The sequence below is a fragment of the Equus caballus genome, chromosome 9 (assembly GCF_041296265.1).
Source record: "Equus caballus isolate H_3958 breed thoroughbred chromosome 9, TB-T2T, whole genome shotgun sequence".
NCBI classification, from domain to species: Eukaryota; Metazoa; Chordata; class Mammalia; order Perissodactyla; family Equidae; genus Equus; species Equus caballus.
The window spans coordinates 78,034,223-78,056,365 of record NC_091692.1 but is presented as its reverse complement, the minus strand read 5'-3'; the positions used below and the strand labels follow the sequence as shown (position 1 = coordinate 78,056,365).

Below are 22,143 nucleotides of genomic sequence, written 5' to 3'. Positions count from 1 at the left end.
TGCCCCCTTTTTCTATTAATCTATTTATTCTATTTTCTATTTCATATTTATCTAATATGTCTTCTTTCTTTGAACCTTTTGAGAAAAGATGTGGAAATTATGCCCTAAATATTTCCAAGTGTATTTCCTAAGAATAAGGACATTCTCTTATGTAAATACCACAGTACAATTATCGGAATCAGGAAATTTAACACTGATAAAAAATACTCATCCAATCCATAGTCCATATTCAGATTTCATTAATTGTCTTAATAATATATTTTATAGTAGTAATTATTCCTAGTCCAGGATCCAATTTAGGATCATACACTGCATTTAATGATCATGTCTCTTTACTTTCCTTTGATCAGAAGGAGTTCCTTAGTTTTCTTTTTTTTTGGGGGGGGGGCAGGTTAGCCCTGAGCTAACATCTGCTGCCAATCCTCCTCTTTTTTGCTGAGGAAGACTGGCCCTGAGCTAACATCTGTGCCCGTCTTCCTCTACTTTATATGTGGGATGCCTAACCACAGCATGGCTTGCCAAGTGGTGCCATGTCTGCATCCGGGATCCGAACCAGCAAACCCCGGGCCGCCAAAGCAGAAAATGTGCTTAACCACAGTACCACCAGGCCGGCCCCATTCCTTAGTTTTCTTGTCCTTCATGGTCTTGTTATTTTTTAAGAGTTTATACCAGTTATTTTATAAAATGTCTTTCAATTTGGGCTCCCTGATATTTTCCTTACATTCAGATTCATGTTATACACTTTTGACAGCATTGATTCAGTACGTAACATCAGGAGGCACATGATACTTGTCCCAATATAGGTGATGTTACTCTTGATCACTTGATGTGATATGGTCTGTTGGTTTGCAAATTGGTCCCCATACACCGAGGGCAAGGAGAGACAGAAGAAAGGGGCATACCACTCTAGGTTGGTAGGTGGCAGGTTTAATAGGAAAGGGAACTTACATACAACGCTTGCTTTAGGTGGCTGCAAGACAAGTAGACTTTCATACTCGCCTGCCAGAATCTTGAAAGTTAATATAGAGGCCTTAACTGGGTTCAGTCATGTATTCAGTCCAGATGGTCTCAATAACACTTTACTGTCTCAAGGCTACATCCTTGGAACAGCTCCCACTGTGGGAACGGTGGGCAGAATGTACATTCCAAGGACATGGGAGGGGGTGAGGGGCCTCTGATTGCCTGGGTCCAGCTAGAGGGTCAACCTGTGGTCATGTCCTCTCGATGACCTTCTCCAACATGCTGCAAGTTTATCATTGTGAAGTTACTATTTTTTCCCTTTGTAATTAATAAGTAATTTTTAGGTAGACACTTTGACTCTATGTAAATATCCCATTCCTCATCAAAGTGTCACCCATTAGTCTTAGCAAATAATCTTTTAAAAATCTAAATCTGATTGTATCACTCCCCTGCTTCAAATAATCCAATGATTTCCTAGTATACTTTCACAACTTTTAGGGAACTAAGACCCTCTCAGTTGCCTAGGTCATAATTCTCGTATTCTTTCTCAACTCTTCTTTCTCACTCTCCACGTTGTCAACAAGGTCCATCTGTTCTACTTTCTGAATATTTCTTATTTCTCGCTGCTCCTCTTTGTCCTGGTGCCCTAGAATCAGTTCAAGGCCTTGCCAATTAGTTCTGGCCTTGTCTATTTAAATATCGTTCTATCTGCTCCGACTGGTTTAAGCCTCATTTTTTTTCTGAACTATACTTCGAACTGCAACCTGAAAGATCTTTCTAAAACCGAATATTTGACATTGAAACGTTCATGTTTATTTAACAAAGCCCAGAAATGTTTCAGAAATACAGAACAGAAAACCTGGGGGTGTGAGGAGGGGATATCAAGGAAATCATGTAAGAAAATTTCTCAGAAATGAAGGATATGAGTTTCCAGATTGAGAGAGCCTGGCACAGGTCTGGAGAGAACCGTGAAGCCATTGCTCCAGCTCACCGTTGCTATGTAGAAATATGACTTTCATGTTGCTAGATATCCTGATTTCTTTAAAACGAAGATAAATCAAAAGGTTAGTGGAAACTCTCCTAATTTTTAAATGATGGATGAAATTGAAAAAAGAAATAGATCCACACAAACATGAGAAGTACAGGGGCACCCGTAGGTTCGACTGTAGCGTGTGCGAAGAACACTTGGGAGTGTGGAGTCTGATAAAAGGACCGACACAGCGTGAAAACCCGGCAGGATGATTTTAGAGCTGTAGGCCAGGCTGGAATCAGACTTTTGCCACCTCCTGGCTGTGCGACCATGGGATGGAGCTTGCGTCCTCATTTGCAAAAGGAGATGAACAGGGGCCCACCTTACAGTGCTGTAGTGAAGGGTTCACGTATGCAAAGTGCTTATCACTGAGCCCACCACTGGCAGAAGACGAGACTCTTGACTGCGAGGAAATGGGGGCATTGTCTGGAAACGTGGAGGGGGTAGGTAGGCGGAGCGAGCAGCGGAAGGGGTGGGTGAGGGTTCCGAGTGGCGCCCCACTAGGCCGCAGCTCTGCTCCGGGGAAGAGACGGCCCCGGGGAAGCCAGATTTCTTTCCAGGAGCCGCAGCTCAGCCTAGGGTGACCAGACCACTGCGGGGCTCGAACCCCGCGAAGCTTTTGAACTTTCCCCCGGACGCGCCCGCGGCGCGCTCCGCCCCGGAAACCCGCCTCCTGCCAGCTTGGCGCGCTTTTGAAACAGCCTCTATTCTATTTCGTGTACGTTTCACAGGGTCCCGGCAGCTCCGGGAGCTTGGGTCGCGCGCACTAAACCTACGGCCTTCAACTCCTTGCAGCGATGAAGAGGACCCGAGAGGAGGTGGACGCGACGCTGCAGATCGCCAAGCTGAACGCGGCCGAGCTGCTGCCTGCGGTGCACTGCCTGGGCTTCGGCCCCCGGGCCAGCGGCGCCGGCGGCGGTGACTTCTGCCTGCTGGAGCTGGAGCCCGCGCTGTGCCAGCAGCTGGAGGCAGGACACAGGTGCGCCGGGGCCCAGGTCGGCTGCGCCTCCAGCCTGGTGCCAGCTATCTTCTGATTTGCCCCGCGGAGAAACGCAGTATCAGGAAACTGGGCCAGAGAGGTGCAGTGATTTGACGGGGAGGGGGGTCACAGCTGGCTGGTGGCCTGATCCCAGCACGCTGCCTTTTCCTGAGAATTCCACATCACTGCTAGGCCTTCCGGTTAGCTGGACTGAGGTGATAAATAGCACTGGTCCAGCTGATCTTGGAGGCCTGTGTTAGCGGAAACAAGTCAAGATATATAACCTCAGTGAAGTTTTGAAGATGCCAGGGACTGCACAGGTCACTTTGCCATTCTACCTTACAATCCAATGGTAATATCTAATGTTTACAGAGTTCTTCTTGCCTTCTACATCTATTTATTTTACTCAGAAAATAGGTAGTACTGTAAGGGAATAAGTTTAAAGCCGTTTTACAGACATGGTCATTGTGGGAGACCCTCAAAAATCAGACTTGCTTGGGGTCTCTCAGTGGGGATCTGAAGCTGTTTCTAACTCTAGGTCAGCCTCACATTTGCTGCAAGACCACGAGTTAGAAAACATAGTCAAAGGAGAAGTCTAGAGAATCATTCTCTCTCTGAACCTCGTGCAGTCCCAACGCCTGGCAATTAGGAGTTAGGCGCTTTGGTTTGATTGTCTTCTGTCCTGTTGTTCCTCCAACATCTGTGTTTTATTAGGTAGTTTGTTCTCTTGTAGCTTCCTTTAATTGAACCCTTTAGGCTGTCTTTCAGTCCTCATATTTTACTCATCAACAGTATTACAGTTAACTGGCCAGTTTTCAGATGCTCGCCACAGAGTATCTTTAAGGGAGCTGACACACAGCGGTTTTCATCCTAGCTGAGCTGGCAGAGGTTTGAGAAAGGACTTCAGGTGTGGAGACCTTCTTTTTGTCTAGCGATAGTTAATTTAGCCGGCAAAAACCAGAAGGACCTGGAAACGTGTTTTTTTTTCTTTTTTTTTAAGATTTTATTTTTTTCCTTTTTCTCCCAAAGCCCCCAGGTACATAGTTGTGTTTTTTTTTTTTAGTTGTGGGTCCGTCTAGTTGTGGCATGTGGGATGCCACCTCAGCATGGCCTGATGAGTGGTCCCATGTCCTCGCCCAGGATTTGAATTGGCGAAACCCCGGGCCTCCGAAGCAGAGCGCACGAACTTAACCACTCGGCCACGGGGCGGCCGTGTGTTTTAAACTGTGGAAAAGTGTGTTTTAAGATTTTTTTGCAGGGGGAGGGGTAGTTGTTCTAAACCAAGTATTTCAAAGCAGGGATAGTGCAATTTAGAAATAATTGTTAAAAAGTAGGTACTTGGGACTATTAATTGTTGTTAGCACCAGGAAAGTAAAAAACCTCTTTTATTCTTTTCAGTTAAATGAAGTCTTAGTTTTTAAAAAATGTTTGCACAGCCTTCTATTTCAGGTTTTTTATTATTTATTTAAAAGAAGTGAATTGTGTACAGGAGAATTAAAGGCTTTATAGGCCAGGAAAACCACTAGGACCAACTCCTTTGTTGTCATCTCCATCATCTTTGTCTTTAGTCTTCTTCCTCCTCATCCTCCTCACTTTCATCCTTCTTGATTTTTTTCACCTGTGATAAACTGCCTTTGTCAGAGTCTTCGCTTAGTCTAGGTTGTAAACATGTCTTTTTTCATTCAGCATTGCAGCCTTTTTACAAGGTCCCACTTTCTTTGCAACATAGCTGATGGTTAGGCCAGGATGTGCTCCTTTGATATTGGGGGTACTCAGAATGAACCAAGAAAAACCACTCTTGGGTGGGTACCAGGGCCAGTAGCTTGGTCATCTTCTGGGAGCTTGTTAGAAATGCAGGATTCTAGGTCCCATCCCAGACCTGCTGAATCTTGATCTGCTTTTTCTTTTCCTTCTTCTCCCCAAAGCTCCCCAGTACATAGTTGTATATTCTAGTTGCAGGTCCTTCTGGTTGTGCTATGTGGGACACCGCCTCAGCATGTCCTGATGAGTGGCACTATGATCCCATCCATGCTATGATCGATCTGTGCCCAGGATCCAAACCAGCGAAACCCTGGGCCACTGAAGCGGAGCTTGTGAACTTAACCACTTGGCCTCAGGGCTGGCCCCTCGTTCTGCTTTTTAACAAGATTCCTTAAGGTGCTATGCCTAAATTTGATAAGTACTATTTTAGTATGGTTTAGAAAATTGTGACATCTTGACAGAAGCTTCTGGCTGCTTTGTCTTTTGCTGTTCCCGGCAGTTTGCATGAAGATGCCATGTGGTGACCTTTGGCCTGTTGGCCTCTTTGGATCTTTCTTGCTCATGTTGAGTTATTTTTCCTTAGTGAGGCCACCTGGTGCCCCTCTGGCTCTCAACTGGTCCAGTCCTTGCTCTGTGGAGCCCATCATTGTGCCAGGGCTGTGACAGCAGGGGCCAGACACAGTCTCAAGACTTAATTTTAAACTGTGCAAGCCTAGAGGATTTTGGAACGGTTTATAATGAAGATATACATCGTTGGTGTCTCAGTAAACCATGTATTTTCTTCCCTCATTTTCCTGCAGTCTTGTGATTCGTGGTGATAAAGATGAGCAGGCTGTGCTGTGCAGTCAAGACAAAACATATGACCTGAAAATAGCAGACACTTCCAATATGTTGCTTTTTATCCCTGGTTGTAAAACTCCAGACCAGCTGAAGATGGAAGAAACACACTCTGACATTATTCACACTGAGGTACGGTTTTCTGTCTCCTGATTTATATGAGAATGACAACATGTGCTAATCTTGCCTTTAATTAAAAACTTTAGGTATGAAATGTGTTATCACAGGGAATCTGAGAAGTTCTCGAATGAAATTTGAAATTTCTCAGCATTATTTATTTTTTTTGGTTTGGAGGCTTGTGAAGTTGTCTTTATTTTCCCTATTTTAAGTCCCAGACAACTTGATCATTTTCTGCAACATAGAAATTTGTGATTAGGTGATTCGTTCTAAAAATTTTGTTTATTTTTAGTAAGTTTTGCTGTGGATATGTTTTGCAAGGAGACTCCCTCAAACTGTGGCTAGTGCATTATGTGATGTTTATTGAGGCAGAGAAATGAGGAAATTTGAGTTTTTGAGGGAAATATATTTCTCAGCTTTGCAGTTGGTTTCATTCATTACTATCTATAGCTATGTATAGCAAATTCTTAATTATATTGGAGACTACTGATGACAAATACCAAACAAAACTCTCCATCCTGGCTAGATTGTTACATGTACAACAATCAAAGCACAGCCATTAATTCTGTAGAATGACTTTAGGCCAACTACTTCCTTAATGATAGAACTTAAATAGAAATAAGGGAAAATACTGGGAAATTTCCGTGATTCATATGATGTTGCTAGAACAGAAGAACTTCCAGTAGATATTGTATTTTGGCTTTTGTAGGGTTATGTCTTTCATTGTAATTAATTAGAAATATTGGCAGTTGATCTTTTAGTAAAAGATATTATTTTTTCGTCACCTAGCTGTTTTTATGAGAGTAAAACAACATCTGTGAGTACCTGTGAGCTCTCGTGATGGGAATTCTGTGTACTGAGACTGAATAAAACTTAATAAAGATCTACTAAACAAAGTTTTAATCTGTGATTGCACGTCACATGCCTAAAAGGGCTAGGTAAGGAATGCACATGAGCAAAGCAGGCTGGCATTGAAAAATGGTGGTGGATGCCCAGTCTCAGGAGTAATAGGGAATGGTGGGGTCTATGGCAAATTGGAGAGCACAGGCTCCAAGTAGGTGGGTGGCCACTACTTGGCCTTGTGGGAGAGCAGGCCTCGCATTGCTAGATCTTCTGATTTCTTTTTTCCAAGTAAAGCCTGAAATTTAGATTTTGGTGGCACAATCTTCTAATTTTTCAATGTTGGCACATAGTTTAAACTCTGTACTAAACCCCACTTTCTTCCAACACAAAAGCTTACCCCAATATCTGTGTGTTGGATATAGCCAGCAGGCTGCCAATTTGTGAATTATGGAAGTCACTCTTTCTAGTTTGGTCCTTAAGCTCCTCATTTGAAGATCTTAGATTCAGAAGCATCTCCATCAGGCTCTGGGCCTTGTCTTGTCAATCAGGACTTATGCTAGTTTGAGTTTAGAAGCATCCCCTGCCATTTTAGAGTTGGAAGGCACCTCAGGGATAATCCAGTTCAGCGTTTTTTTCCTTCTTTCATGTGAAACACTTATTGGACAGCTCTAAGAGCTAGACACTGGACAAGTCCTGAAGATACAGAGAGGGATAACAGATATTTAGCCATCATTTAGCCACTATCAACCGGATGTCTTTGAGGGGTAGGCCTCTCCCTGTTTCACATGTCCAATAAGGAATTAGCTGCAGTTCTAAATAGTTGAAAGTTCTTGCACTGAATAGAAGTCTCTCTTCCTTAACTTCTGCTTAGTTTTGACATCATGAGTAACACAGCACAAGGCTACCCCCTCTTTAATATCCCTTCATTATTTGAAGACTGTGATAATGTCTCTTATTTATTTTCTGTTATTTTGGCCTAAAAATACTCATTTTCTCTTGTTTCCACCTGACTTGCAGAAGTGTCACTATCCTGGTCATTCTTTTTTGGGAATACTCTAGTTTCCAGAATGTACTTGAGATATGGAGCTTAGTTATCAGTTCTCACTATATTGACAGTGTCTTCTCGGGGTTTCAAAAGATGTTTCCTGAAGATGCTCATCCATCTGCTTGACATGGCTGGATGGGTGCCTTCTCAACAGAAAGCAGAAGACCTTGGCTCCCTTTTCTTGCTTCTTGTTGAGGGCAGATGGGTTGGTTGAAATTTTGTATGAAATTTTCTTTGAGAATGGCCCCTAAGAGGTTATGATATATTTGTAACTTCTAGATCTTTGGTTTTTCTAATAATTATTGGGAATTAAGAAGATGTAGACCCAAATTAAAGAAGCTAAAGAAACTTTTGATGGAAAATACCTATGAAGGACCTGACACTCAAAAAGAAAAGGACTCAACTCACTCAAAAGTAAGACTATTATTTTCATTGTTTTATTTGGAATTTTAAGAATAGAACTATAATTAGAGGCACTTAATGGTGACATTTTTCCTTTTAAAACTTTATATTGTGAAAATTTCAAACATATACCCAAACAGAAAGATCCCTATATAGTCATCACTCAGTTGAACATTTATTAATATTCTGTTATTCTCATTTTTCTCTATCCCCTTGCTTCCTCCTACCTTTTTTTTTTCTTTTTCTGGAGTATTTTAAAGCAAATCCTAGCTATCCTGGTGATGATTGTACAGCTGAAAGCGTCTCATGTTCCTGACTATGAAATAATAGTTTTTTAGAGGTTAAATTACTGTTTTTTTTTTAATGATTGGCACCTGAGCTAACATCTGTTACCAATCTTCTTCTTCTTTTTTCTTTTCCTTCTTCTTCTCCCCCAAACCCCCCAGGACATAGTTGTATATTCTAGTTGTGAATGCCTCTGGTTGTGCTATGTGGGACACCACCTCAGCATGGCCTGATGAGCGGTGCCATGTCCGTGCCAGGATCGAAACCAACGAAACCCTGGGCCACTTAAGTGGAGTACGTGAACTTAACCACTTGGCCACGGGGCCGGCCCGTTGAATTGCTTTTTATTTAGTTAAAAATTATAATTAAGGGCTCTTGAGAAAAGGTGTTATGGAAATGAAAAGTATTCTTACTCTAATATCAGAATTGACTAATTCCTGAAGTATGGAAAAATATTTATAAACGAAGTAAAAAACTTTTTGAAGTTTTTAATGTAACTCAAAATGATAGCACTCAACTGGTATTCTGAAGACCATATTTGTATTAGAGGTTCTCTTTTTCTTCATTGACTGACTGATTTCCTTGTTTTTTTTTGTAACAGCTTTTTGGAGATATAATTCACATACCAAACAATTCACTCATTTTAAAATGTATAATCCAACGCTTTTTAGTACATTCACAGAGTTGTGTAATCATTACCATGATGAAGTTTAGAACATTTTCATCACCCCCAAAAGAAACTCTGTACCCTTTAACTGTTAGCTTTCCCACCTCACCCCTAGGCAACCAGTAATCCACTTTCTGTGTCTATTGATTTGTCTCTTCTGGACATTTCATGTGAATAGAATTATGTATATGTGGCCTTTTCTGACTGGCTTCTTTCACTTAGCATGATGTTTTCAAGGTTCATTCATGTGGTAGCATATATCAGTTTATTCCTTTTTATTGCTGAATAATACCCCATTTTATGGACATACCACATTTTATTCATCCATTCATCAGTTGATGGACGTGTGGGTAATTTCTGCTTTTTGCTTATTATGACTGACAGTGCTGTGAACATTCATGTACAAGTTTCTAGTACACCTATGTTTTCATTTCTCTTGTGTATGGAATTGATGGGTCATGGGGTGACTCTACATAACCTTCTGAGGGACTGCCAGACTGTTTTCCAAGGTGATGACGCCGTTTTACATTCCCATTGTATAAGGGTTCTAATTTCTATACATCCTTGACAACACTTGTTTATTATCTTTTTTATATCCATCCTAGTTGGTTTGAAGTGGTCGCACTGTGGTTTTGATGTGCATTTCCCTAATGACTAATGATGTTGAGCATCTTTTCTTGTGCTTGTTGACTATTTATCTATCTTTGGAGAATGTCTATTCAAGAACTTTGCCCAATTTTTAATTGGGTTATTTGTCTTTTTATTACTGAGTTGTAAGGGAGTTCATTATACAGTCTGAATACAAGTCCCTTCTCAGATATATAATATGCAAAAATTTTTCTCCCATTCTATGGATTGTCTTTTCACTTGCTTGATTTTTTTTTTTTTTGAGGAAGATTAACCCTGAGCTAATATCCACCTCCAATCCTCCTTTCTTTTTTTTGAGGAAGACTGGCCCTGAGCTAACATCTGTGCCCATCTTCCTCTACTTTATATGTGGGACACCTGCCACCATGTGGCTTGATAAGCCATGTGTAGGTCCGCACCTGGGATCCAAACCAGTGAACTCCAGGCCGCCGAAGTGCAGCGTGTGAACTTAACTGCTGTGCCACCAGGCTGGCCCATCACTTTCTTGATTTTTAAAAATTTTAAAAAAATTGTTATTTTTCCTTCTTCTCCCCAAAGCCCCCCAGTAGTAGTTGTATATTTTTAGTTGTGGGTCCTTCTAGTTGTGGCATGTGGGATACTGCCTCAGCATGGCTTGATGAGCGGTGCTAGGTCTGCCCCCAGGGTCCGAACCAGCGAAACCCTGGGCTGCCGAAGCGGAGCACATGAACTTAACCACTCGGCCCGGGGCTGGCCCCCTTGATTTTCTTTTAATTGTGTAAATGTACATAACATAAAGTTTACCATTTTAACCATTTTTATGTGTATAGTTCTATGGCATTAAGTACATTCACATTGTTCTGCAACCATCACCACCATCCATCTACAGAAGTTTATCATCTTTCCAAGCTGAAACTCTGTACCCATTAGATACTAATTCTTCAATCTCCTTTGCCTTCCAGCCTCTGGCAACCACTATTCTACTTTCTGTCTCTGTGAATTTGACTACTTTAAATATCCCATGTAAGAGGAATCATACAATATTTGTCCTTTTTTGTTGATGATGTTTTGAAGTACAAAAGTTTTTCATTTTGAAAAAGTCCAATTTATCATTTTTTCTTTTGTGTTTTTGGTATCATTTCTAAGAAACCATTGCCAAATCTGACATCACAAAGATTTACCCATATGTTTTATTTTCTTCTAAGATATTCACTGATTTTGTGTAGTAATCATTACACATTAACAAAAGAAACTGAGCTAGTATATAAATATTGCCTTAATCTGTTCTATGTATTTATTCCCCAAAATTCAATAAGTCCAGAGGCTGGCCCCATGGCCAAGTGGTTAAAGTTCTGCACGCTCTGCTTCCAAGGCCTGGGTTCACAGGTTCGGATCCCAGGTCTGGACCTACTCCGCTCATCAGCCGTGCTGTGAAGGCATCCCATATACAAAGTAAAGGGAGATTGGCACAGATGTTAGCTCAGGGCTAATCTTTCTGAAGCAAAAAAAAAAAAGGAGGAGGATTGGCAACGGATGTTAGTTCAGGGTGAATCTTCCTCACAGACACCCAAAAAAATTCAGTAAGTCTAAAAAATATTCTTCAAAGCCCTTAAAATGTTTTCTTTTTCTTGTTTCAGTATACAACCGAAGATTTGCTTAATCAAATTCAGGCAAGTGAGGAAGAAATAATGGCCCGATTACAAGTTCTAAATGCCTGTGAGATTGGAGGTAGCATTATTTACTATTATTATTAATAATGATGGAATTGGGTGTAATATGAGAGAGGGAAGTTTTTGGACATCTTCACCCTTTGCATATTGTATATTTAATCTTCTTTTGGGCTCAAAGATGATAATGTTTGTACTTTGGGGTGTGGGATAGAGATTACATGTGATCATCTTTGCTGAGGAGGTCAGTCTGCACCCAGTGACTTTAACCACTCCTTACAGGTCTTTTTCTTTGGATTAAGTGGTAATAGAAGAACCATGTTAGATCTAGAAAGGTCTTAGATATCAAGTAGCCTAATCTCAATGTTGTTTTTAATAGATGAGGAAGGGAAACTGACTTGTCCAGGGCTATGTGTTGAGTTAGTGGTAGGATAAGGCATAGAACCGAGGTACTTGAACTCCTGATTCAGAATTAATTTAATAACCTCATTGTATTTCCAAATTGCTTGGAAGATGGGACTGTGTTTCTTCTTGTGATAACTCAACATATTCTTGAACATGTGTTAAGTAGTTTATATAATAAATCTGTGTAAAAGATATAGTAGTGTGTGTTGGTCTCAGGGGTTGACGGAGAAGCCCAGTAGTATCTTCTTCAGCGTTTTGACTAACTTCTGGAACTGGAGCTTTTTTTTCAGCATCTAGGCCTGCAGTACTACTTGAGTAGATGTTTTCGTGCATTTTTCAGCCCTCTTAAGCTTGCCCAGAGAAGCAGCTTAATTCTTCAACCGTGTGATAGGAAGAAGGAAATTGGCATGGGTTGGTAGATGTACTGTTCAACTGCTCACAATCTTCCAAGCAAGATTAGCTTTTGTGAGACCTTAACTCTCAAATGTGGCAAATTCTGCAGAGTAAAGCAACTGTACATGACTTTAGAACTAACTAGAAGCACTTAGTTCTTTCTTGTTCCTTGAGACACATTTGGTCCTAAGCATAGGAAATAAAGTTTTTTTTTAAAGATTTTATTTTTCCTATTTCTCTCCAAAGCCCCCTGGTACACAGTTGTGTATTTTTAGTTGTGGGTCCTTGTAGTTGTAGCATGTGGGATGCCGCCTCAGCATGGCTTGATGAGTGGTGCCATGTCCACGCCCAGGATCCGAAACAGTGAAACCCTGGGCTGCCAAAGGGGAGAGCGTGAACTTAACCACTTGGCCATGGGGCCGGCTTGGAAATAAAGTTTTTAATTATGGATGCCTGTTGCTAATAAGTATGGTATATGGGTACTATGAATGTTAAGGTTAAAAAAGAAACCAATGGATTTTATTCATTTATTCTACATTATTCACTTATTGTGTGGGGATGGATAAAATTTTGATGTGTAGGCGGGTGGTGCATAGATTATTCCTAGCTTTCTTTCTTAGCTTTAAATCACATGTTCCATTATTTACTGTTGCCTTTATTATTTCAGAATAAGGATAGCAACATTCTGCCTTGGAAATGGTGGATGTGTACTTGATTTGTTTCTCCAGGGGTGGTGGTAGTGCCTTCCATTATAAGATGGCATTTCAGAATCTTTCATGGGAACAGGGAAAGGTATTTTGATGCCCGGCCTATATTTTGCCACTGGTCCACATAGTACTTCTGAGTCTACTGTCTCTTGAATGATCTAGACTTGTTTATGAGCATGGGAACGCCTTTGCAAGATAGCTTGAGCTGAGAGCTATAATCATGGCAGTTCCTCACAGTGGAGACTACCAGCTACAGATTTCCATGTTTCCACTTAGACTGATAAGATTATTCTGAAATAATTGAATATTCAAATACTAGAAAACAGTCAGAGTGTTAGTCATATGTAAAGTACTGTCTAAAACCCACTTGATCTCCCACAAGACGCAATTTGTAATGATTGGGAGAAAAGCAGAAAAAGCAGCATTGTTTATAAAGAAAACGAAGACTTTTAGTGTCTCTTTTTTGCAGTGGGCAAGAGTATGCTGCTGCTTTATCAGTGTTAGCCAATTAGTTTGCTTAAAATCTTCTTTGGTAAATATAACTTTTGGAATTTGTAGGTTATTGGAGGATTCTTGAATTTGATTATGAGATGAAACTTCTGAATCATATAACTCAGCTTGTGGATTCTGAATCTTGGTCTTTTAGTAGAGTTCCTTTGAATACGTGCCTTCAGGAACTTGGACCATTGGAACCAGAGTAAGTATCTTAATCACTGTCCCTCCAGATTTCCTGAAGGGGAAGAATATTATTTTCCAGGGTGGAACTAAACCCAGGGCATAGACTATTTATATTTTGATATCCTATAGAAATTCAGAAAATACACATCTGATCAGGACTTGGGAATTTTAGTCACTGGGGTGAATAAATGAGCATCATCTTTTTTTTTTCCGCTATAAAAAAATATAAAGAAATAATTATGTTTAAGCTATTTTATAATAATAAATGCATGCTTACATAATTCATGTAAAAATGTTTAGCATGGGGCCTGGCTCAGATTAGCTTCCCAGTATATTTTAGTTGGTTCCTAATGTAAAGTTTTACTTGGCAACCAAAATCACGTAGTATTTCTTTTTTTTTTTAAATAGCTAATATTTATTTATTTATTTAATTTACTTTTATTTATTTATTTTTTTGAGGAAGGTTAGCCCTGAGCTAACTGCTGCCAATCCTCCTCTTTTTGCTGAGGAAGACTGGCCCTGAGCTAACATCTGTGCCCATCTTCCTCTACTTTCTATGTGGGATGCCTACCACAGCATGGCTTGCCAAGTGGTGCTATGTCCACACCCAGGATCTGAACTGGTGAACCCCAGGCCACTGAAGTGGAATGTGCAAACTTAACCGCTGCGCCACCAGGCCCGCCCCACTTAGTATCTCAAATTTCAAATTTATATCTTAGTTTTTAGTTAGAAAAGATGTTTAAAATATGTATAAAAATGGTAACTTTTCAAATGAGGGTTTTATATTTTTCAGGGAAATGATTGAACACTGTCTTGAATGTTATGGAAAGAAATATATAGAGGAAGGTAAGGTTTTGAAAGTATTCTAATGGGTATTTTAACTCTTGTATGTTAAAAATTGGTATGCCTTTCAGAAGTATGTTCATGTTAAAAATAACTCCATGGGTTGTCGGAGGTAAGTTGTATATAATTCCTTCTGAGAAATTGCATTGAGGAAAAGGAAACATTAGCATTGTATTTAATTGTAAGAAGACAATATGAAACTATCTGATGATACCTTTTCCGTAGGTGAAGTTTATTTTGAATTGAGTGCTGATAAAATATGCAGAGCAACAGCACAAATGCTGCTTCAGAATGCAGTGAAATTCAATCTCACCGAGTTTCAAGAAGTGTGGCAACAGAGTGTTCCTGAGGGAATGATAACCAGTCTTGATCAGCTTAAGGTAATAGCAGTAGTGACTACTACCATAACTCAACAGATTATCATTAATTACTAGGTGAAGTAAAATTTGTATTAGACTTGAATTTGGAATCAATTTATTTTCCTAGACACCCATTAGGAGTGCACTGTACATTCACTCCATCACAATGTCTTTTTAAAAAGACCCCAACACTTTATTGAAGTATAATTTACATATCATAAAATTTACCCTTTTAAAAAGAAGCTTTACTAAATTTACTGAATCATGCAGCCATCACCACAATCCAGTTTTAGAACATTTCCATCACCTCAGTAGAGCCCTCAGGCTCATTGACAGTTAATCCTGGTTCCTACTCAGGATATCTCATTTCATTCCATTTCTGTCCATTTCCTCCACCACCACCCTCGTCTGAACTGTCGTGATCTCCTGGCTCTGAACAGCAATGGCATCTCTAAGCAGACCTTCTGAACTTTTAATTTTGCCTGCCTCCAATCCATTCTCTGTGGTGTTCCTGGAATGATCTTTTAAAAATGCCAGTCAGATTAGAAGAATGTCTCGCTTAAATCACTTTAATGGTTGCCCATTGCATTTAAGATATAAAATCCAGAATTCGTATCTTGGCCTCCAAAGATCTTCATGATCTTCCCTGTGGCTTCATTTCTTGCTGTTTCCTCTCCTGCTCACTGCATACCAGCCTTCTTTCAGATTTTCAAGATCATCAAGTGCTCTCCTACCTTAGAACCTTCACAAAAGCCTTTTTGTTCTAGAATGATCTTTAATTTCACCTGGATACCTCCTCATCTTTGAGTCACTTCATCAAGGAGGCCTTCACTCTAAAAAAAGCCCTCCTGTTTTTCTCTTCCATAGTACCCTGTATTTTTCCTTCCTGGCACTTATCACTTAGCTTTGGAAAAACGTTTAATTGTGTGGTTCCCCACTCTCTGCTTTGATAGAGTTTTGTTTACTGTTGTTTGCCAATATATAGCATGCTGCCTGGCATTTAGTATATGCTAAATAAGTATTAAATGAAAGGATTTGCTGAATATTTGCTGAATATTTACGGAGTTCCTTTTATGTCTGGGCACTATGCTAGATGCTGAGGAGAAAACATCACACAAGGTGCCATCAATGTCCTCAGCCTGGGGGCTGGCAATGGGGGCTACACATTACTGTATAAATTTGTTCTGACAATATAGAGTGATCTGTGCCATGGGAAGGGCATGCAGAGATATTATGGGAACAAAGGAAAGGGACTTATCCATCTGACGGGTGAATCAGGGGTGATTTTCTGAAGGAATGGATGTTTTAGCTGCCAAGTTTGAAAAGATGAAGTATTTACTCTCTAGATGGAAGGGCAGAGACAAGAATCCAGGAAAGCATGTTCCAGGTTGTGGAGGTATAAAAGTTGGGGCATTGTTAGTAGGGGTGCATGACTGGAGTGAAAGGTGATGATGAGTTAGTGAGGGACACTATGGACTGTGCGAAGGAATTTCAGCTCTTTCTAGAAAGCTCTTTGGAGCCATTTAGTGACATCAGCTCGAAGAGCTACCTGATGAGTTTTGCCTTTGGAAAGAACACTATGACAGTAATGAGGAGGGATAGATGGAAGGTTGATTGGACTATGAAAAAGAAGAACTGTCCAGGCTCTCAGCACTTGAATACGCCTAACTAAAAGAGTACTGACCAAAGAAATCCGTATTGGGAAATTGATAGAGAAATCTTTTTTTTTCCTAAGCGATTGCTCATTTATTATTATTATTTTTTTTTGGTGAGGAAGATGAGCCCTGAGCTAACATCTGTTACCAATCTTCCTCTTTTTTTTTTTTCTCCCAAAAGCCCCAGTACATAGTTGTGTATCCTAGTTGTAGGTGATTCTAGTTCTTCTATGTGGGACACGGCCACTGCAAGACTTAATGAGTGGTGTGTAGGTCTGTGCCCAGGATCTGAACCAGTGAACGCTGGGCTGCTGAAGTGAGCACGTGAACTTAACCACTATGCCACCGGGTTGGCCCCTGATAGAGAAATCTTGAGGCCTTAGAGTCTATAGAATTTAGTGACCACGTAGGTGTGGGGTTTGAGTAAGGGAATCTAGAATGATGCCTAGGTTTCCTGGTTTCCTAGGATAGTGGGACTGGAACAGGTTTGGGTGACAAACACAATGTGAGTTCATATATAGGTTTGGACGTAGAGGTCTGGAGCTTGGAAGCAGGTTTGAGTTGTGGATACAACTATTACAATCATCAGCAAGTAAGAGGTAGTTGAAGTCACAAGTTTAGATGGGGTTATCTGGACAGTGAGGGTGAAACAAGTAGAAGGATTAGGTTAGAGGCCCAGGGAACTGCAACATCAGTTAGGAAAATGATGAGATAGTGATTTGAGAGAGAGAGATTCAAAGAGGAAGGCGTAATCAACATTAACAAAGAAAATAGGGCTAGCAAGATGAATCTAAGAAAAGGGCCCACTGGATTTGGCAATGACAGCTCATCGGTGACCTTTATAACTAGAGCGGTCTTGATAAACTGATGGTGGTAAAAGCCACATTATAGAAGGGAAAAGAAGTCACTGCTTAAAGGAGGTCTTTTTATGAAAAAAGCTTTTGTAAGTCTCTGGGTGGTTTGTGTAAGTTTCATGTAGCTGACATTTTAAATGCCTTGGGCTTAGCTAAACCTAAAAGTAAAAGAATGAGTCAGGGGCCGGCTCCATGGCTGAGTAATGGTTAAGTTCGTGTCCTCTGCTTCGGTGGCACAGGGTTCGCTGGTTTGGATCCTGGGTGCTGACCTACATACTGCTCATCAAGCCATGCTGTGGCAGCAACTAGGGTATACAACTATGTACTAGGGCTTTGGAGAGAAAAAAAAGAGGAAGAAAAGAACTAGTCATATTTAAACATTAGACCATGACTTTAACTGCCCTTTCTCTTCTCATCTCTTATAGGGTTTAGCCTTGGTGGACAGACACTCAAGACCAGAAATCATATTTTTGCTAAAAGTAGATGATTTACCTGAGGACAATCAGGAGCGTTTTAATAGTCTATTCTCTCTAAGAGAGAAGTGGACAGAAGAAGATATTGCTCCATATATTCAGTGAGTAATTTATTCCAAAGGGATTTTGAGGGTTATTCTTTTTATGAAGTGTCTTTTTTAATTTACTTGTTATATATTATATATATTATTTATTTATTTACTTTTTATTTATTAATTCTTACAAAACCATTTTTTTGGAGTATTCCCTGAGGATACTGCTTCCTTTGAAACTTTTTCAAGTGGTGGTTGTCTTCTCTATCATTCTCCATGGCTACTGATCCTGGAGGTGGGGTGTGCATTATCTTTCTTCCTTACTATTGCTTCTAAAACCACTTCTCTGCTCCCCTCCCTGCAACCTGCAGCTCTGAGAAGGACAGTCTGACTATATACCCCACTATGACTCCGAGGCAAGCACCCCTCTCTGATTGCCACTTTCTGTCTTTCCTGCTGCCTTATTTTAACATTTTGGTAAATGCCAAGTGGCAGAAGAACAAATTAGCTCTGAAGTTACTATTTACGGGACCTCAAATCCACAGACACTGCCGCCTCTTCACTGGGTCTCGCCTCTCAAGTCCTCTCTTCTCTTAGCCAGACTGGATTCCCTGGTCAGTCTCTATAACTTCTGCTGTGTGTGCTTTCCTCCCTTGGCCCTCTCTCCCTCTTGTCATACCCTCTGGCAAAAATCTACAAAGATTAAATTCAACTTTATGCTTACTCTATGCCAACACCTGGGCAGCTGAAATTTTCTGGAGAAAAATACACATTGGGGCTTGCCAGTCTCACTTAAGAATGTAAGTCATCTTAAGTTTAAGAACTTAAGAACTTAACTTAGCAGGGTCCCTTGCAAGGCATTGTTTCCTCATCAATCTCTTCTACCCTTGGATCTCACTTTACGTCTTCTTTTTCCCTTTTATACCATCAATACCTCCTGTTTCCTCTTCACCCTCAGCTTGTGACCTTGTTTTTTGAGAAAATAGAAGCAGACAAGAAAAGACAAGAATAACTTCTTTCCCAGTGCCTTATCTGCCAGCCTCCTTGTGTCTGCACACACTTCCTTTGCAGTCCCTCCTGTATAATGCATAAACTGTCCCTGCTTCTAAGGCCAATCCTCCTTCTGTGCTACGTCCATCCCCTCTAATCTTATTAAAGAGTTGTCTTCTCCAGTTATCCCTTTCCCCCTATTATCAACATCTACCTGTCTACTGGATTATTCCCATGAACACATGCTATTCTGTAGTATTGCTCATCTTAAAAAACAACAACTTACTGGACCCCATGTCTTCTGCTCTCCTTCACAAGAAAATTCCTTCTAAAAGTTTATGTACTCACTTTCTGCTTCTTTGTCTCCCATTCTTTCCTAACCCAATGACATTTCCTTAATCTAAGGATATCCATCTTCCTACAATCAGTGGTCAGTAGTCTGTCCTTGCTTACTTGGCCTCTTAGCACTGTTTGACGCAGTGGACCACTTCCTACTTGAAACACACCGGTTTCCTCCCCTCTCCCTGAGGCAGCTCCTTTTCTGTCTTTCTTGCTGATGTCTCCTTCTTCTTCCCAGTCTTTAAATGTCTGAGTGCTCTAAGACTCTATTCTTCTTTTTTTTTTTAAAGATTGGCACCTGAGCTAACATCTGTTGCCAATCTTTTTTTTTTCTTTCTTTCTTCTTCTCCCCAAAGCACCCCAGTACATAGTTGTATATTCTAGTTGTAGGTCCTTCTGGCTGTGCTATGTGGGACAGCGTCTCAGCATGGCTTCACGAGTGGTGCCATGTCTGTACCCAGGATCCAAACTGGCGAAACCCTGGGCCACCAAAGCAGAGAGCATGAACTTAACCACTTGGCCATGGGGCTGGCCCCTAGGACCCTATTCTTGACCATCTTCTCTTCTGTTTATATTTTTTTCCTTGGTCCCCTCATTAGGCCTGGATTTAAATTTAGTGACTGCCTAATTTTATCTTCATATTGACCTTTTCCCTGAGCTTCAGATTCTTAAATATCTAGCTGCGTAATTAACATTTCCACTTGGATATCTAATAGGAATTTCAAACCTGACATGCTCATAACGGAACTGTTGATTCTTCCTGTCCGAATCCCATTTTCCTCATCTCAGTTAATAGCACTACCATTAATCCAGTTACTCAAGCAAAAAGTCGAGGAATCATCCTTGTCTTTTCCTTCTCTTACCCCCTGGTTCAAACTATGAGCAAATCCTGATGGATGCTCTTGTACCTGCCTCTGAATTAGTCTCTCTACTTCTATTTTTGCCCCCTTCCCCTCACCCCCATTTTTAAGCTTTTTATTTTGGAAAATTTTAAACATTCAAAAGTGACAACATAATATAATGAACCCTCCATGTACTCACCACCCAGCTTCCATAATCATCAACTCATTGCCTCCGTTATTTAAAACTTAGATCACATTATGCTTTTCCAAGATTGAAACCCCCCTCGTGGCTTCCCATTATACTTAGAATTAAATCACAACTCCTTTCCATGTTCTTCAAGCACCTACATGATCTTGCCCTTGCCTCTTCACCAGCTTATGTCCTTCTATTCTTCCCTCCTCTCATTATGTTCCACTCACAGTCTTCTCCTCTGGCTTATAGAAGAGGAAGCTAACATTCAGGGGTAGGTAACCTAGACAAGCTCACACAGGTAGTCTAGTATGCAGGTTCTAGTGGAGTCTAGACCCCTCTGTATCACATTGCTTGTATTTCTAATTTGGAGGCTGTGTGATATAATGGGAAAAACATGGAATTTGAAGTCACACAGATATGGCTGCAAAATTTGGCTCTATCCTTTACTACGTGAGCCTCAGTTTTTTCATATCTAATATAGGATTAAGTAATACATCACTCCTACTATTATTGTGAAGGTTAAATGAGTTAGTACATATAATGTGCCTACTTCAATTAAGGCTTAGTAACCGCTCCCTATTTTCTCTCTCTCCCATATACATACACCCTTAAGCTTGGAAGGATGGATTTAGGGGAAAGAGATAAAAATTAGTACTGTGACTGTTATGTGCCCTAAAATATTCATGCTATTTAATTTTGTATTGTTCCCACAGAGACTTGTGTGGCGAGAAGCAAACCATAGGTGCATTACTCACTAAATATTCTCGATCTTCGATGCAAAACGGTGTTAAAGTTTATAACTCAAGAAGACCCATTTCTTAAAAGAACAACAGTCTGTTCCTTGGGACTAAAGTTGCTAGTTATAAGAGAAAGATTCTTTTATGTATTTGTATTTCAGACTTATAAACATCTACTGCTTTGAGGCATTTTTCTCCTCCTCCTAAGCATTTAGAAACTACTGCTCTTTTTTTCCTTTAATAGGATATTTCTCTATCTTTCAAGTTATGTTTGTATTATGCATACAGTGTAAACAAGGACAAAAGAAAATGTTTTTACCTGTATTTTGTATCTCTCTGTGTCTATACAATTTTATTTATAGAAAAAGAGTTCTGCCTTTTTTATATTTAAAATTACATTTCTTTATTTAGGGTTTGATCTTCTAATCATTAATAAATTTAAAAGTTTTTCTGAGAACTAAATAGTAATAGTTTCCCAAAAGAGAATTATTTATTCACTTAATTTGTCATTTCTTAAATGAGTTTCCCTCCACTTTCAACCTTCCATCAAAAAAGAAAGTCACTACATGCTATCAGTTATTTAAATTAGTTGTTTGCATTGATGAAATTGGCTTGATAATTGCTTCTGTTGCTGGGCTGGTACAGACATGCACTTTGGGATGAAATGGATTTGATCCTCAAGCCTACGTGCAGAATACTAACAGAGCAGTTTATGACCCTATAATGGAGAATACTGACACAGGTAATACTCACTAGAAAACTACAAGTAATTTCTAGTTGGTTTTGGGATGCTTGATAAAGTTCTTTCATAATTTTATTTTACTAATTGTTTTTGTTTAGGCCAATATTAATTTTAACTTAGCTAATGAATTTGTCACCAGGACAGTTTGAAAGGGTAGGCCAAAGTTAAATCCAGACCAAGGTTAAAAATGACCTTAATAGAGCCAGCCTTGATGGCCTCACGGTTAAAGTTCACCCAGCTCTGCTTTGGCAGCCCAGGTTTTGTTCCGGCAGGGAACCACACCACTCATCTGTCAGTAGCCAGGCTGGGGCTGCAGCTCACATGGAAGAACCCAAAGAACTTACAACTATACACAACTAGTATTGGGGCTTTAGGAGAGTTAAAAGGAAGAAAAAAGGAAGATTGGCAATAGATGTTAGCTTAGGGCAACTGTTCCCCTGCCAAACAGAAAAAAGATTTGATGGATAATCCACAATTAATTAACAAAGATTTAACTGTTACTTACAATTGTTTTATTCTCATGCACATGAAATGCACATACCATGGCTTCAAAATTTGTCCTGTCTCTCAATAAATTTCTCTGCATCTATGTGGATTATTACTATTTTTTAAATAAATACTGAGGCAGCAGTGCCTAGTTTGAGTTGGACTACCTGGGGTCTAATCACATATTTTACTGCTTAAATTACTGGGGTCCAGTGA

General features: G+C 40.1%; 1 protein-coding gene across 1 annotated transcript; it reads left to right on the top strand.

The window, feature by feature from the left end:
- Nucleotides 1-2,230: 2,230 nt before the first annotated feature.
- Nucleotides 2,231-22,030, top strand: DSCC1 (DNA replication and sister chromatid cohesion 1). The gene is made up of 10 exons (XM_001496887.6): nucleotides 2,231-2,433; nucleotides 2,722-2,969; nucleotides 5,531-5,699; nucleotides 7,852-7,986; nucleotides 11,170-11,260; nucleotides 13,263-13,401; nucleotides 14,176-14,228; nucleotides 14,451-14,605; nucleotides 17,519-17,667; nucleotides 20,676-22,030. Exons 2-10 carry the CDS (start codon nucleotides 2,788-2,790, stop codon nucleotides 20,782-20,784), a joined length of 1,182 nt encoding a protein of 393 aa, XP_001496937.1. The 5' UTR covers nucleotides 2,231-2,433; nucleotides 2,722-2,787; the 3' UTR covers nucleotides 20,785-22,030.
- The last annotated feature ends 113 nt before the right edge of the window (nucleotides 22,031-22,143 follow it).

What these genes read in the sequence shown, in the direction of transcription:
- DSCC1 (XM_001496887.6), top strand. Translation starts at nt 2,788, where the DNA reads ATGAAGAGGACCCGAGAGGAGGTGGACGCGACGCTGCAGATCGCCAAG. An exon ending in CAGCTGGAGGCAGGACACAG is followed by an intron (nt 2,970 to 5,530) that starts GTGCGCCGGGGC and finishes ATTTTCCTGCAG; the next exon opens with TCTTGTGATTCGTGGTGATA. An exon ending in AGGACTCAACTCACTCAAAA is followed by an intron (nt 7,987 to 11,169) that starts GTAAGACTATTA and finishes TTCTTGTTTCAG; the next exon opens with TATACAACCGAAGATTTGCT.